Source organism: Botrytis byssoidea (assembly GCF_014898295.1).
Source record: "Botrytis byssoidea strain MUCL 94 chromosome Unknown BBYS_023, whole genome shotgun sequence".
In the NCBI taxonomy this organism is placed as follows: domain Eukaryota; kingdom Fungi; phylum Ascomycota; class Leotiomycetes; order Helotiales; family Sclerotiniaceae; genus Botrytis; species Botrytis byssoidea.
In genome coordinates, this window is record NW_024065864.1 from 712,768 (window position 1) to 728,828 (window position 16,061).

Here is a 16,061-nt window from a genome sequence, read left to right on the forward strand (position 1 = left end):
TCTTCTTTATCTGATTTATCTCTCGATGAGTTAAGAGAACTAATAAAGAATCGAATTTCTTTATTCTCTTTTAGACCACTTCGGACTAAACGCTCCTATTAGGCGATGATTATGTGATTGGCTACCATTAGATTGTTTTTATATAGAATCTCTTTAAAAGATATATATATTATTTTATTTTTATTTTTAAAAACAATATTTTCAAAGCATGATGTTGATCCACCACAACATCGTCCACTTGAGACCCTTCAATGCTCCCTTATCCCGCTCATCCAACTGGCCGACCTCAAACTTCTTGATCAAAGCCTCTAAAGAATATCTGCACCACATGATAGTTCCCAACCTCCACGCCCGATAGATAGACCACACACTAGATATACCGAGGCCAGCGAGTAAAGCAAGACGAAGCTCATTATGCTTCGAATACAATGCTGCATTTATAGTCGAGCGCCAAACAATCTTGGATATCCCGTTGACCTGCCGGAATGAACGCAAGTTGTGTATATCGTTTTTCACCATGCCGGTCTCTTCATTGCTGTCTGCTATTAGAGCTTGTGCCCAAGCGCTGAGAAACCAGCGAGAGTTAGTCAGTATACTTGTCAAAGCATTGGAACGGCGCGATCTGGACTTACAACCCGCACATGAAGAGTAAGCAGTAAGGGACATACGGGAATCGTCTGTAAGGCCATTCAGAGTACTGTATTTGATGAAGCAAGCTCCTCATTGATCTAAATTCGAGACGTAGAAGATCCCGTGCTACCTCGAACGCCGCCCTGGCAGGATCTGAGGATTCGTTGTTTACTATAGATGTATTTAATGGGAAGCTCAGTTGACCGCAGTGACGGGACTTACTCAAGGCTCTGCTTTCTGAATTATCACTATGATAGGGATGTTAATGATTGCATCTCAATTTGAATATCGAACACTTACTTATGAGGGGCATCATGTGGACGATAATTGATCAAATCCCTCAAGTCAAAATCCGCATCACGATGCCGCTTTTCGAACTGAATACCGAGGGGCTCATTGAGTGCGGAAAAACCTGCGTCAGCTTGGTCGAAGTTGGACATCTTGATGGTGAAGTCTTGCAACAGTTAGTCAAGTGTTCAGTGATAAATCATTTCATCAACTCGCCTTTCGCGGGTTGCAAAATAAGGGATGCTCAGCCCCCGGCTCGGTGACCGAATTAGGTCTAGTGAGGACGGGACGCGGAAGTTCAGCCGCAACAAATCAGGCATCTAGAACTCGAAGCTATACTCCATATGGTCGAGGTGTGATTAGACTAGCTAGCATAGCCGAGTCTAGGCCAAGGGAGTTTTCCTTCTTTCTTAAGTTTTAGCGAATCGATTCATTACACTTGCTTCTTTGCTCTATACCTTTTGAGAGACTCATTATATACCGAGAGAGCTACTACAACTTTACTAGTAGTCTAACCGATGTCCCTATATCTTGTATAACTCTATATCTTATACAACCTCAAATTCATTACTACTATAACTTTAATATTTAATTATAATTATAATTTATTAAATATTCAATTGAAATTTTGAAATATTAATAAAATAATATATTATTGTTGTATAGATTAATAAAATAATTAGATTTTAAATTTTATTAGTATTATCATTACTCACTCACTTTTAGTTCTGGTTTCTATACTCTTCTTTTTATTTCTTAAAATATCAATTTTCTTTTTATTTGAAAGTTCTATAGTATTGATTCGAGAAGAATATAAAAGAAATAGTACTTATATATTATAGGTTCTATATATCTAATTGTATTCTATCTAAAGAGCTAGCTAAGTGGGAAAGTAGTAGGCCTTATATAGATACTACTGAAAGAGCTAGTCTCTTTCGTATTCGCTTAATCCCTTTGATATAGTAGCTATTGTATTGAAGTCATTCCTTTGAAGTAAATACCCTTGTTTACACATATAGCTTTTTGAAATATTAAATCTAATATAAAGAAAAGTTTTGATAATTTATTTAATAAATCAATTTAATACTTTAAAAGTTTTTTATTATTCTTTTTAAAACTTTGTAGAATTTAATAATCAACTTTCCTTTATCTAATTTTTTTTTGTATCTCTAAATAATTCTTTTATTCTTTAGTTTGTTAATTTCCTTATTTTATTTAATAATACGCTTTTTAATAATTTAATATATCTTAGCTTTTAAAATAATATTAGAGGAATATAAATATACTTTATTTATTTCCTCTTCTATCAGATTTAATCTTTTAAATCCAATTTTTTTTTTGTATTTTTATAATTCTTTTAATCTCTTTATTTTATGTAATTAAATACTAACTTGAATTATATTAATGAAAATAGTTTTAAAAAGCTTCAAAATGATTTTAGCGTTATTTTGATATCAAAACTCTAATTTAATCTTATAAAGAGTTTTTATAATATATAAAGTTTTGAATTTATTTTTATATAATTATGTTAATATAAATAATATAAAGAAAAATTCAGATATAATATTAATAATAATAGCTTTTTTATATATAAAATAAATACTTATTTTTTCAAAGAAAAAAAGTATATTATATATCGTATAAGTTTGAACTCAAGCTTTTTTGAATATAATTTAGAAGTTTCATTTTATAATTCCAGATAATCTCTTATTTTTATATAATAAATTATTTAATATTATATTATAATTTATTAAAAATAAAAAAATAAAGTTGTAATTAAAAGATTGAAATTGATATATAAAATGAAATAACAAAATCAACAATATTATCTTTGATTTATTACGTTTTAATATAAATTCTATATTAATATAATTAGAATGATCATTTATAATCAATAATTAATATTCTTTGCTTATTTTTAGATATATATAATATTAAAATACTTTTTAAAGTTGTATAAGGTTAAAAGTATTAAATGATTATTTATTATTTAAAGTTTTGAAATAAGCTTTATTCTCTTCTTTTATTTTATTAATTTATATATTTTAAAGATCCTTTAATTTCTTTTTATATAATAAAATAACTAATATAAATATATTATTAATAAAAATATATATTAAAAGATTAATAAACATTTGAAATTTGTTTTATATAGTTTTTGTTATTTTGTCTTTTTTATAAATATTAATATTTATTATTCTTTTTATAAAATATATTAATTTAATTAAAAAACTGTTTTTATTCCAATTGTATATATTTTTTGGTAATATATTATATTTTGTAATTATTTTTGTTAATTAAATAAATAAATAAAAGTAATTAATAAAAGCTCTTATATAATAAAAATCAATAATAAATTGAAAATAGTATTAACTAGATTATAGAAATATTCAAAATAATTAATATTATTAGTTTTAATATATAGATTATCAATACATTAAAGATATTGATTTTTAAAATATATTAAATATTTTTTAATGAAATAAACTATCTAACTTTTCTCTATAAATTGATTTATAATCTCATTTACTAGATTTTTAATTTTGTGATTTATAGAAGATATAGATCATTATATTAGTTTATTGATTTAATTAATTAAACCCTCTTTTTATTCTTTATTCTTTATTAAAATATTGATAGATATTTTTATAAGTAGAGGTATAAGAAACTATTTATTCTTTATATTGCTAATATAATATAGAGCAATTGATATTGTGAATTTTTGTAATAGTAATTATATTAGACTTTTCTTTAGTTTTAATTTCAGTTATTGCTTATTGTATACGGTCTTTTATAGCTAATATGAGATTCAATATAAGTTTTGTAGTTGATATTTTTTGAGATTCAAAAAATTGTATAAGATGTAGGGATATCGGTTATTGGTTTACCGGTTTGGTGGCGTGTCTCATCTCGACTATAGCTTTGCCATGGCTTGCCATACGCGCCGCACTGAAGTCGAGACTTGAATTCTTTTTCTGGACTCACAAAGCGTCCTGCGGGCTCATGAAATCACCATGTCGCCAGCCGTTCACATCGCATGCCATCCCAAATGCCCTCGCTTCTACCCAATCAAACTGTACAGCTCAAAAAAGCCATCAGCCATCGATACGCCCAAACCTTCCTTTTCCCCTCCGCCGACCATCACAGCCTCTCACCAGTGGTGCTTTGACTATGAGGCTGGCAACATGGCAACAAGATGTGGCGGTCGAGGCTGGATCTTTGCTTTGCATTCGTATCATGCAATTGTTGACCACATTTCAAAGCAGAATCCCTTTCCTTTCTACAATCCTCTCTAATTATCTTTTTTCTCATCGTCTATACCAAGCTCCAGCAACGTAGTACCATACAGTCAATCATGAAGTCATCCTCAGGCTCATTGGTCCCTAGCCGGCCGAGATCGAACCTATACGCGTCTTTGATCGAAAGGCGTCGGCCAGCTCCAGCTCCTGTTGATGCCGACTTGAAGGTCCGTATGTCGGTTTGGGAACGAGGATCTCGTCAGACGAATTCTCAACTCGCCATCCTCATCCGCTCCATTCTTCGAGTAATACACGAGGAAGGAAACATTCCAAACCCTTGGACTGTTACTGCTGTGCTTCGTTCCATTGAGCCAGCGGGGCCGTGGCCTCAACCAATACAGGTACGTGGTCGAACGTTTGGCGACCGCAACTTTCTTAGCCATGCCCTAAAAGTACCTCTACTGAATTGTTAGGTGGATCTTTCATGCCGAAGCATTGATATCTTGCAATCGGAATCGTCCAGCCCTGAAGAGGCATTGGAGGACGAAAAGGAATTCGTGGACTTTTTGTTCAAACACCTCGAAGCAATTCATACGACAGACCTAGACTATGTGAGATCAATCTACTCCGACCGCCTAATCGGCTTCGCTCTTAAATATCCGGCGATTCCAGATGGGGAGACTTCCTACAGCAGACTCGACATCCAGAAGTTCCACCTCCCAGAAGTCGAAAATTTGGAGACATTCAGGACCAAACTTATTTCAACGAAGTTCTACCATGGACCGTAAGATTCAGCTTCAAAGTTGCGTATCTCGTCTAATGATGTGTAGTCTCCTGGCCTTGGATCGTGTGGCAGAGGTTGTGAGTGCGTACAAGGAAATGATACAAACGATTCCGCATGGCAGTTTTCAAAATGCCAACGCTAACATGGGACTGGCTGCTGCAAAAGCAGCAGTTGGGATGCAACCTATAATGGAAAATGTTTTTTCTCCCGCTCATGTAGAACCAGTATGGACGGGCATCTCAGGCTAACTATTCGTAGCATCCTTTGTTGAAAGATCTCGATCGATCTACTGTCGATGATTTAGTTCATCACTACACCCCGCCAGTGATACGATGTATGGAAGAAGTTTTGGACGCTTTGGAGAAAATGGCTATGGCTACCAGTATGTAAAATTCTACGAGACGTTTTGTCAGAAGTCTCATTCTGATATGTTGTGTCTAAATAGAGTCGAGAGAGCCATGTCCTCGTCAAACTTGCGACATACTTTCAAAGATATACCAGCTTAAACGAAGCACTCCAGCGCTCACTGCTGTGTTAGTGTTGCTCGCAGATAAGAAGGCGCAAGAGAAATATATATGGGGCTCCGTTATTGTTGGTGGTGTCATCGGGGTTGTGATCGGGGCCTCTCTATTATGTGCTGCGATCGGAGTCGGATCTTCTATGACTTTAGTCAAATTTCTCCAAGAGGCAGAGTCACACAACAGTATGTTAAACTGTCTCCCACAACCTTTTGAATTATCACCCTTCGACGCTGCTTCTTTGTTAATATCAAAATTATTGTTTCTAATTGTCGGCTTACAGCTATGTTCATCAATCAGAAGGTCAATGACAGCCTCGGAATGATCGTGTACTATATCGCCTTGTGCTTTATGAAGTCTAACGGTATCGTCAACCTACACAGCGATGACGACCAAGTGAATAAGATCATGGAGAAGCTATATGGTCAACGACCAACACAAATAGCGAAGAAGCAATATCGAGCAGCATTCTTACACAACCTAGTCGGAAAACTGGCAAAGGATTTCCGCGAGGTCATCGCAGGGCTACGGAAACTTGGATATGCTCGTCTGACAGAGCTGGAATGGACGCCGCAGCCTCTGATTACTGAAAGTGAGAGTACGATGACGTTTTAATGGTGTCTCTTTTGTTTGACTCAATGAATACATTATTTGTAGTGCTTTGGTTGCGGGAGTTTATTTTTGGGGGTTTCAATAGATTTCATAACGTTTGAATATGTCAAAAATAGGCAAATACATATCTCGTGCTTGTGTCTTCCTCTGTTCCGAGTCTGTCGTAATTTGCAAGATCATCTGGAATGTTCAAAGAAATGAGGAGCCAGCAGCCTCCACTAGCGAATTCCAAATGGCCCAACTCCCTCTCTTGCAGGAAAACAATACAAAATTAGCCAGGCTCCAGAACTCAGCTGATAAGTTTGGACTGGATTTCAACAATTCTCTCGCGCCACAAAGAATTGGCGTCAACGCTAATGGCGTACTCGGGCGATGCTGCACTTGTTGCTTGATGAGGCGTACCGGCGCTTACAATATTGGCAGCTTCCATGTCCGTCAGCTTCCATTCATACGGCTGAGAAGGCTGTGCATGTCTGCCTTGAGGTCTAGCAAATCTTAGTACACTTCCTGTTCGCTACTTTTCCACAAACTGGTTATTTAGGGCCTCGATGTCATAGGGGCATTTAACCCCCCCAAAAATCCTCGCATAGCCCATCAACCTCAAATGAACAAGACTGACTTCACCATACCCATAGTTCTTCATTCCTGCCGCATTTTATCAATTGTCTTCGGAATGTCTACCGACACAATACTGGAAACGACTTGGGACAGCTTGAGACATCGGATCGGGGCTGGTTGGGATCCACTACAATGTCAAGTCCTACCGTCAGCTCTGGTAGCATTTGACGCCGAAAAATCCAATGTTAGTCCCGATGTTCAGTATGAGTTCGTCACCATTTCCAACGAAGCCGAAATGCAAAGAGAAATCGACGCCAGTTTCAATGTGTCCGCAACACTATTCGGAGTCGGACTTGACGCAGCGTACAAACAGTTGAATACTGTAACTTATAGCAGCTTGTCAATAACAGCAATCCTTCGTTGCACAATCACTTATAGTCCTGCACTCTATCGCCAAACACCAAAGTTCAGCCCAGTTGTGGAAAATCTTCTCCAGAACGATCTTGCTGCTTTTCGCAGAAGATATGGCAGCCACTTTGTCGCGGGATACGTCGAGCAGTCAAGAATTAGTGCTGTTACAGTATACACAACAAGCTCGAAAGAACAACTAAACGAGTTTCGAGCAAGTATCCATGCAGGAAAAGGATTTGGAGCCGTCGATACTGCTTCATCAGTCATGTTTCTTGCTTCGGACAAGAACATTAGCACGAGTATCACGTGGCAGTCAATGGGTATCGACACGCTGTCACTGACAACAAATCCAGGCCCGAAAGACATCGAGAGAATCTTCAATAACTTCCCGAGTACGAGACCGAAGCCGTTGACAGCAATACTGCATACCTATGCTTTCATCGCACCGCAATATGAAGATCTCCGAAATGCCCAAGTGATTGGTCCTGAGCTGCAGAAATCGATCATACTCGCCTTGAAAGGACAATCTGAATGCCGGCTGTACAACTTCATAGCTTCCAAAACTCTGCTTTCGAGTTTCATGGATATCGGACAGACGATTGTCGCTATTCAGCCGGTGAATGCTCAGTGGAAAGCGGTACTTGCAGATTGCAACTGTCGCATTGAGAAGGCCCAAAACGAGCTCATCGCGTGGAAAATGCGACACGAGTTGTTAGAATATGCAATCAAAAATGCGAAGAGCAATTTGTATAGGTGAGATAGTACCTACCCGGTTTAGAAACAATAATTATCTAAAAAGCTCATCGAATCAGGGATCATGCACAATCTCCGGGACGAACCAAAACATTCAATTTCGGCTACACTTCCGAGAGCTATCACGGCCTCCCAGACAAAATCCATCACGAGACAGTGGTGTGTAGGGTTCATGGTAAGATCAACGAGGAACAAGAGCGACGAGCTACTGTGTATCCCAACAATGCTCTCATTATAGGATTTCGCATCACGAGTCATTGGGATGATGGTACCAATGGCTCCTTTAAGATCGTGGGAGGTGGTGTTGACTGTAATAATGTAGATGTCTGCTTCTGGACTCAGAGGAATAGAGGGGGTCATTGGTCCGTCGATGCTTGGTATGTAGACGCGATGCTCTATCGACGGGGTTGATAGTTTTCGCCCCTTGTGAAGATCTCCTAAATAGGTATGAGTGCATGTATTAGAAATTTTTTCTTCTAGTTTTGATACTAGACTATAAAAATTATATCATAATGACTTTTACAAAAAAGATTGGTTTTAACGTGCATCCATGTGTCGCGAGACGCACCCCGTGACGAGACAAAACATAGATACTTTGAATTAAATTGATTCTATCTTTGTGCTTCTATCGAAGATTCCTATTATTTTGTATCAGTCATGTTTTGTGACCAGTTCTGAGCACTCCCTGAACACCACAAGGTTAAGAATGATTCTTCACAATATCTTGATCATCCAGGGATCCTCATGGCAAATACCAGGGGCCCCAAACGTAGATACGTGGTGTTTCGTATATAGAATTGCGACTGTGTACCCGTCTCGAAGCTGAGCAGGTGCTAATTCACTGCTTCGGCCGTTGGTATAGAAGTGCAATGGAATTCTCCAGCTATCAACATCCTTAGTTTCTATCTCTAGATAATGGAGTGTGATGAAATCTATAATCTCATTCAAGAAGTATCAATAGCGTTGCGGTCGGTAGGATACTATATCACTACTTCCTGGAGGTAAGTTTTCATATTATAATAATAATAATATTATAATCTTTTAGTGGAAGACTTAGTCAGATTTAGCTTAGGGATAAATCGAAAATGTGTAATAGTTAAATTGAAGTTAAATAGTATAAAAGAATTGAATTATATCTAATTCGCTTATTCTTCTAGGTTTTCTTAATGAAATTTTAGTAGGTTTTATGCTTATAAATAAGATTGATTTAAATAGGATCATATAGAATCATTTTATATTATAAAAAGAAAATGTAATCAATTAAATCGAAACAATTTATTAACAATCTTTTATAACGTGATTTATCATCGAGTAAACCATATCATCGAGTAGGCCACTTCAAAATACATTAAAATTAAGGCTTTTTGAATATTCATATTTTAATAACTAATTATTATTTTAGAAAAAGAAAAAAAGATTAAATAATAATAAAAGATTAGTTTTCTAAAAATCTAGTTTTTATATTAATATTTTCATTTTATATTAAAAAAAGTGAAAATTATCACAATTTTCATTACAAAAAAATATTCCTAATAATAATTCTTATATTAATTTGAATTTCTAATAAATAATGAGATTTTTATAGTATTTATATAATTAAATTTTATATTTTTAATTTTTAAAATTTTTTATTAATAAATAAAGAAAGTGTATGGTTATATATAGATGAATTTTATATATAAAAATGATGGCCTACTTGATGATATGGTTTACTCGATGATAAATCACGTTATGGTTTCATTTTATTCTATTTCATTATAAATTAATTTAACAAGAGATATTACTATATTATGATATAATAATATAATTTGATAATATGAAATCATATTATATATATATTACTAATCAATATCGTGTCTTATTAGTAAGATATTAATAACGTAGTTTATCAGCATATGAGCTATATTATTATATAGGCCACCCCTTTTTGTATACAAAATTCGTCTGTGCGTAACTGTACACTTTCTTTATTTAAGAATATAATTTTATAAAATTCGAAAATTTGAAAATTTAATTATATAAATATTATAAAATTTGAAACATTTATTGGAAAATGGAATTATTATAGTAGTTATTATAGAGATAATATTTTTGTAACGAACATCGTAATAATTTTCATTTTCTTTATAAAATAATAGGAATTTTTATATAAATACTAGATTTTCAAAAAACTTATTTTTTATTATTATCTTTCATTCTTTTTTTTTCAAAATAATAATATTGAAAAAGGTTTAATTTTGGTGTATTTTCAAGTAGCCCACATACTAATATGACTCATATGCTAATAAATTACGTTAAATTATTTAGTATACTTATTATAGAGTTTCATAATTGATAATAGCTACTCAATATACTAGCCCTTCAAATAAAGAGATTACAAATTTTTGAATTAATCTTTTTGATTTTTTATTATTAATAAATAAAATATTTGAAAATAATAAGAACTAAAGGATTTATTTTTTATAATATCTAATTATATAATATTTTGTATTCTAAAGATATTGAATATAATAATTGATTGCTTTTATATAATCTAAAGATAAATTAATTAGAAAATAATTAAATTATAATGCTGTGAATGTTATGTTTGCTTTAATTGTAATGATGAAAAAGAAAAAACTATCAATTTTAAATAAAAAGGTATTAGGTATAAAAATATTCAGGAATATTAATAAAAAAATTTATTTATATAACAATGATAAGTGTTTTAATGATTATTATAGAATATAATTCAAATATTATAAGAATTCTCAGAATCCTGATGTTTTGATTAGTTGATTAGATCTCTATTAAGCGAGAACGTCATTTGTTGATATCTTAGAGAATATAGTATTTACTCGTGAATTATTAATCTTTGTTATGATATGAACGCAAGTGAATGAACTTAGGGCATTGGACTACTCTAGTAGACTGGGCGAGAAAGCTAGTCTTTATGAACAAGGATTGCTTTTCCCTGTATATAACCGATTTCCCCACTATATACGTTCCTACTATATACACAACTTTGAAAATATTAATATTATAGCTTCAAATACTAATAATATATTTTTAAAGATTTGTATAAAGTTTGTATTAGATTGTTTAAAAAAGATTTAAACTTCTAAATATATTTAAATAATTAATTAATCTATATTTTCCTAGCAATATAAAAATAAAATTATTTTAAGAAAATAATTTCTTTTCGACATAAAACAAATGTTCTCTAATAATTAAAAAAAGATTTTAATTAATTAAATTAATAAATTGATATAAAGATTTATTCCTTTTATAAATTATATAATCAAAAATCTTATAGAAAAGATTTCAAACAAAAAAATAAGGAAAAATTGAATTAATAATTTTATTAAAAAATATTTAATATGTTTTAAAAATCGATATTTCTATTATATTGATAATTTATATGTGAAAACTAATAATGTTATTATATTTAATTACTTTTATAATCTGATTTAAATTATTTTCTATTATTATTAGTTTTTATTATTTAAAATACTTTTGTTGGTATCATCATAAGAATGGTGAAGACAATATAGTACTATAGTTCATACTATTATAATATTACTTGAGATTTTAAAAGCTAGAGCTATAATACATTTATACTTAAGTGTTAAGAAATTAGTATAAATATTAATATAGTTATATAATCTCTATTCTAATATTAATAATTTTTTAAAATTGTTAAATTATATCCTTCTAATTAATATTTTTTTGCCTATATAATCAGCTATTTTTCTAATTTCTTTTAATTTATTTTATAATCGTAATCTTTATAATACTATTATTAATTAGATTTTTAAAAGCTTAATATAATTTTGATTTAATTATTGTATCAATTAAATTAGGTTCTCTATTTATCTATTTGATTTTTATAATCTTTTGTTTTTATATATTTCCTGAATTACTATTATATTAATTATTAATTTATTTTTATTAATAATTCTGAGTTTTGTAAAATAATTATAAAATAATTTAGAAATAATATATATAATTAATAGGATTTTATAATTTAAAAAGATTTTATTAATAATATTTTTGATTATTATATTAATATTAAAGTCTATAACTATATTATAACGTTCTAATATTAATATATTTCTAATAATTTTCTTATATTTAATAAATAATTAATAAATGATATTAGCTTTATTATATTTATTTATTAAAATAATAATATATCTAATCTGAGAGAATAAATCTTTATTATTAGTAAAGAATATATTAATAAATATAACTAATTTGAAAAAGTTTATATTAAGTAAAACAAATTATAATTCTCTCTCCAAATTATTGATTTATTATTAAATATGTTTATTAAAAGAATTAGTATTTTCTTCTTTCAGATTAATAGTTTATATAATATAAGATAAATCGAAAACTGTTTTTAATTAACACATAATTACAATATATGCTTTTTGGGTATATTATATAATATATTAGTTTTTTGTTATTACTAATTTTTTTAGTTTTTTGTATATATTGTATATATTGGATAATTTCAATCTAATTAAATATAAGTTTTTGTATTGTTTCTTTTAATTGAAATAAACTGTATCATTGTTTTGTTGAGTAATTAAACTATTATTAAATTTGAATAATATATTTAATATAAATATCTTATACTCTTTTATTATGAATTTAATATTATAAAATTCCTTTTGCTTATGATTTATGAATTTGTTATTAATAATTATAAATATATTATTTACTTATAATTCAATAATACCAAATACTATATTGTTTTTAATTATATATAAAAATATGAGTTATAAATTAATTATTTTATTTTAAGGATATTAATATAATATTTATAATAAATGCTAAATTAGTAATTATTTATTTTTGGGATATTATATAATAATCATATTATTTAAAGAATAAATCCGTTTGGAATATCCATTTCTATTAATGATTATATATAGAACTTCCGAATTAAATTTAATATTAATTATATATATACTTATATAATATTGTAAATACTTATAATTATCTTGTCTTTAGAGAGTATAATTATTATTAATAATATAATATATTAATTAATATATTATATTATAAGTAATTACATTAAAATAATATTCTTTTCTTGATTTTTTTATACTTATATTATTAATTAAGATTTTAGAAATACCTTATTAATTTCTTGATTTTTAATCTTATTAACAAAATATAAGTTGAAAAACAACATTTTTCATTAATTTATTGAATTTATTTTATTTTAATTTGATAAAGATTATTAATATTTATATATTAAAAAATATTATATAGTATCTAATATATAAAATATTATTATATTTGTTTTTATTTGAAAGATATATTATTAAATTAAATAATATTATAAATACTAAGAAATATATATTTATCTTTTTATTTGAGAAATAAGTCTAGAATATAGGAATTATAATTCAAGGGAATGAGTATTATTAATATTTTGAATCTTTAGATATATCCAAAAGTATTTTTTAGGGTTTTCATTATAAATAATAATTATAAAAAGAATAGATTTAATTATGTTAATTTTTAATAAAGTTATTTTGCTTATATTTTTTAATATATTTTGTATTATTTGATTTACTATTTGTATAAATATAATAATTTCTTATTATATTAATTCTATTACTTATATAGATTATACAAATAATATTGATTATATCAATTTAATAGATTGTTTATTTTGGAATTTATTTTAAAACTGGTTTTGATTCTTTTCTATATACAACTTGATTTAAATAATATAAAACTCTATTGAATCATTTATTAATTATATAATATAAATCTTATCTTTTATATTTAATAAGTAATATAAATCTATTTAATCTTTATATTCTTTTTATATTCAAATCTTTGAATTAATAAATAAATTATATAAAGTTATTATAAACAATTTATTATATTGATTCAGAGTATTAGAGATTTGTCTTATAGTTTGTAATTTATGAATCTCAATTATTATTCTCTTGATTATTGCTTATTATTATAGAATTATAAATATAGATAGATCAAATTCAAATATTCGCAAATATATTTTGAAAACTAAAAGTGTTGAAATTAATTTATTTAATTTTATAATATTATTTATTATTTTTATAGTTATTTATAGTATTATCTTTTTTATTATTAAGTTTTCTAGTTTATTTATAATAATAATATATGTTTTTTTGATAATTATATAGTAATGTTTAATTATATTAATTAATTAATACGCTTCAATTGGGATATTCTTTATTTTTATTAATATAATTGCTATATATTATATAAATTCCTTATTAATAAAATTCTTTTTGATATTATATATAATCTAAAGAATTGATAGATATTCATCCAATATTTTCGAAATATATCGAAATTGTATTTCGCAATAATATTATTTAATTATTATATTATTTGAAATTGTCTATTTTTATTAATAATATATAGAATGAGATTAATATTAATATATATTATATTCACTATAATTAAATAATTGAAATCAATATTATCTCATAGATTGAACTTAAATCAATCTAGTGATTTTCTGTATTTTTAGTAATACTAATAAAACTTAATAAATTTATTAATTTCGACTTATAAGACATTATTATAACCAATTTATTACAATATTTATAAAAATTTGTGAACAAAAGAATAACTGAAATAATAATATAGGTATTATAATTCTATAATAATAAAATAGAATTAGAATCTTTAGTGAATTCTTTATATTAAATAAGAAATTATTTAAAATCTTTATTAAAACTATTATTAATATCCTAAAACTATTTCTTATATTTACATCATAATTTGTTTTATTCTTTCTTATTATATCAGATTAATTAGTAATCTTTTTTTAATAAATAAAACATTTTTTCTTTATTTATAGTTTAAATAAATATTAATTATTATATTTAAAGCTTTTGTTATATTTACCTTAATCATATTAATATTTGTGATTAATATAGAATATTATTATTTTATTAGAATGGTTTTATTCCTATATTATTATAACTAATCAAAACTCTTCGAAAAGATCTAGAATATTTTTTATAAAGCAAAAACAAAATAGAAAGTATATTTCTATTGAAATATATATATTAATAATTTTTTAATAATGTAGCTTATTTATTTTTATTATAGAATTAAATTCTTTATATAAATAATAAAGTTATATAATTATTGATTATAGATAATATATTATCAGCTTTTTATTATTTTCAGATTTTATTATTATTATATAAAATTGTATTTATATTCTGGGCCTTTAAATGTGCTTTTTATTAATTAATATATCCTATTTATTATATTCAATATATCATTTAAATTTATATAATAAAAATCAAATATAATTTCTATAATTATTATTAAAAATACTTTTGGTAATAAATCTTTTAGGAAATTAATATATTAATAGTTATTAAGGAATATTAAATATTTATAAGCAAAATCATTATTTTATTTATTATATTTATTAATTTTGTTATAAAGTTTCTTAAGATTCCCTAAAAGTTACTTAATATTAATAACTTATAATAATAAAATAAATAAAGCTTTTAGAATATTATGATTATATTTAGGGTTATCTTTGCTTTCTTTTTCAAAATTATATCTTTTTTCTTTTATGTTATTTTTATTATTGGGAATTATTTCCTTTATTATTATTATTCCTATTATAATCTTTTTTATTTAATCTATTGTTATTCAGTAATTCTTTATATAATTGATTACTTTTTCTCAATGATTGTAGCATTTATAATAATAAAAAAGATAAAATTAATAAGCGAGAATATTTTTGTTTAAAATTGACTTTTTGAATGAATTAAATAAATAAGGGTTTTTCGGAATTATAGAATTTATATATAATTAATTCATTTTGATAAACAATATTAAAATATAAATATTATAAGGGTGTATTTGGGATTGGTGATTTTACTTTTTTAATATCAATATCTTTACTCTTATTAAAAAATTGAAATATTTTATTTAAAAAATTGTATATAATATCTATAATTATTTATATAAATTAAAATCTGAAATTCTAGTTATTATAATATTTGATATTGGTTATATTCGATATAAAACAAATAGATTTTCTATTTAGAATATCTTAGTGTTTTTTTTAATATAATTAATTTTTTATTTGTAACCTTGTTCTATATATTCTTTAATCAAAATATAAAGTTTTTTTCTTTAAAAGTATTTATAATCTCCTAATTTGATCATTTTTTATATAATAAATGAATTATATTGATTAATATATTATAAATTAATTATATTATATAATCAGAATGTTTTACTACA

At 27.0% G+C, this 16,061-nt stretch overlaps 3 protein-coding genes across 3 annotated transcripts; 2 read left to right on the forward strand and 1 right to left on the reverse strand.

The window, feature by feature from the left end:
• Nucleotides 1–201: 201 nt before the first annotated feature.
• EAE97_009802 (uncharacterized protein) lies at nucleotides 202–1,070 on the reverse strand (the record flags this gene model as incomplete). The annotated part of the gene is made up of 4 exons (XM_038880317.1): nucleotides 202–565; nucleotides 633–801; nucleotides 853–878; nucleotides 931–1,070. 4 exons carry the CDS (start codon nucleotides 1,068–1,070, stop codon nucleotides 202–204), a joined length of 699 nt encoding a protein of 232 aa, XP_038729023.1.
• A 3,203-nt stretch (nucleotides 1,071–4,273) lies between these two features.
• On the forward strand, nucleotides 4,274–6,074 carry EAE97_009803 (uncharacterized protein; the record flags this gene model as incomplete). The annotated part of the gene is made up of 6 exons (XM_038880318.1): nucleotides 4,274–4,558; nucleotides 4,631–4,941; nucleotides 4,988–5,138; nucleotides 5,200–5,323; nucleotides 5,387–5,644; nucleotides 5,743–6,074. 6 exons carry the CDS (start codon nucleotides 4,274–4,276, stop codon nucleotides 6,072–6,074), a joined length of 1,461 nt encoding a protein of 486 aa, XP_038729024.1.
• A 670-nt stretch (nucleotides 6,075–6,744) lies between these two features.
• Nucleotides 6,745–8,204, forward strand: EAE97_009804 (uncharacterized protein; the record flags this gene model as incomplete). Its single annotated transcript, XM_038880319.1, has 3 exons — nucleotides 6,745–7,339; nucleotides 7,394–7,793; nucleotides 7,853–8,204. The coding sequence occupies 3 exons, from the start codon at nucleotides 6,745–6,747 to the stop codon at nucleotides 8,202–8,204; spliced, it is 1,347 nt and encodes a 448-aa protein (XP_038729025.1).
• Nucleotides 8,205–16,061: the final 7,857 nt, after the last annotated feature.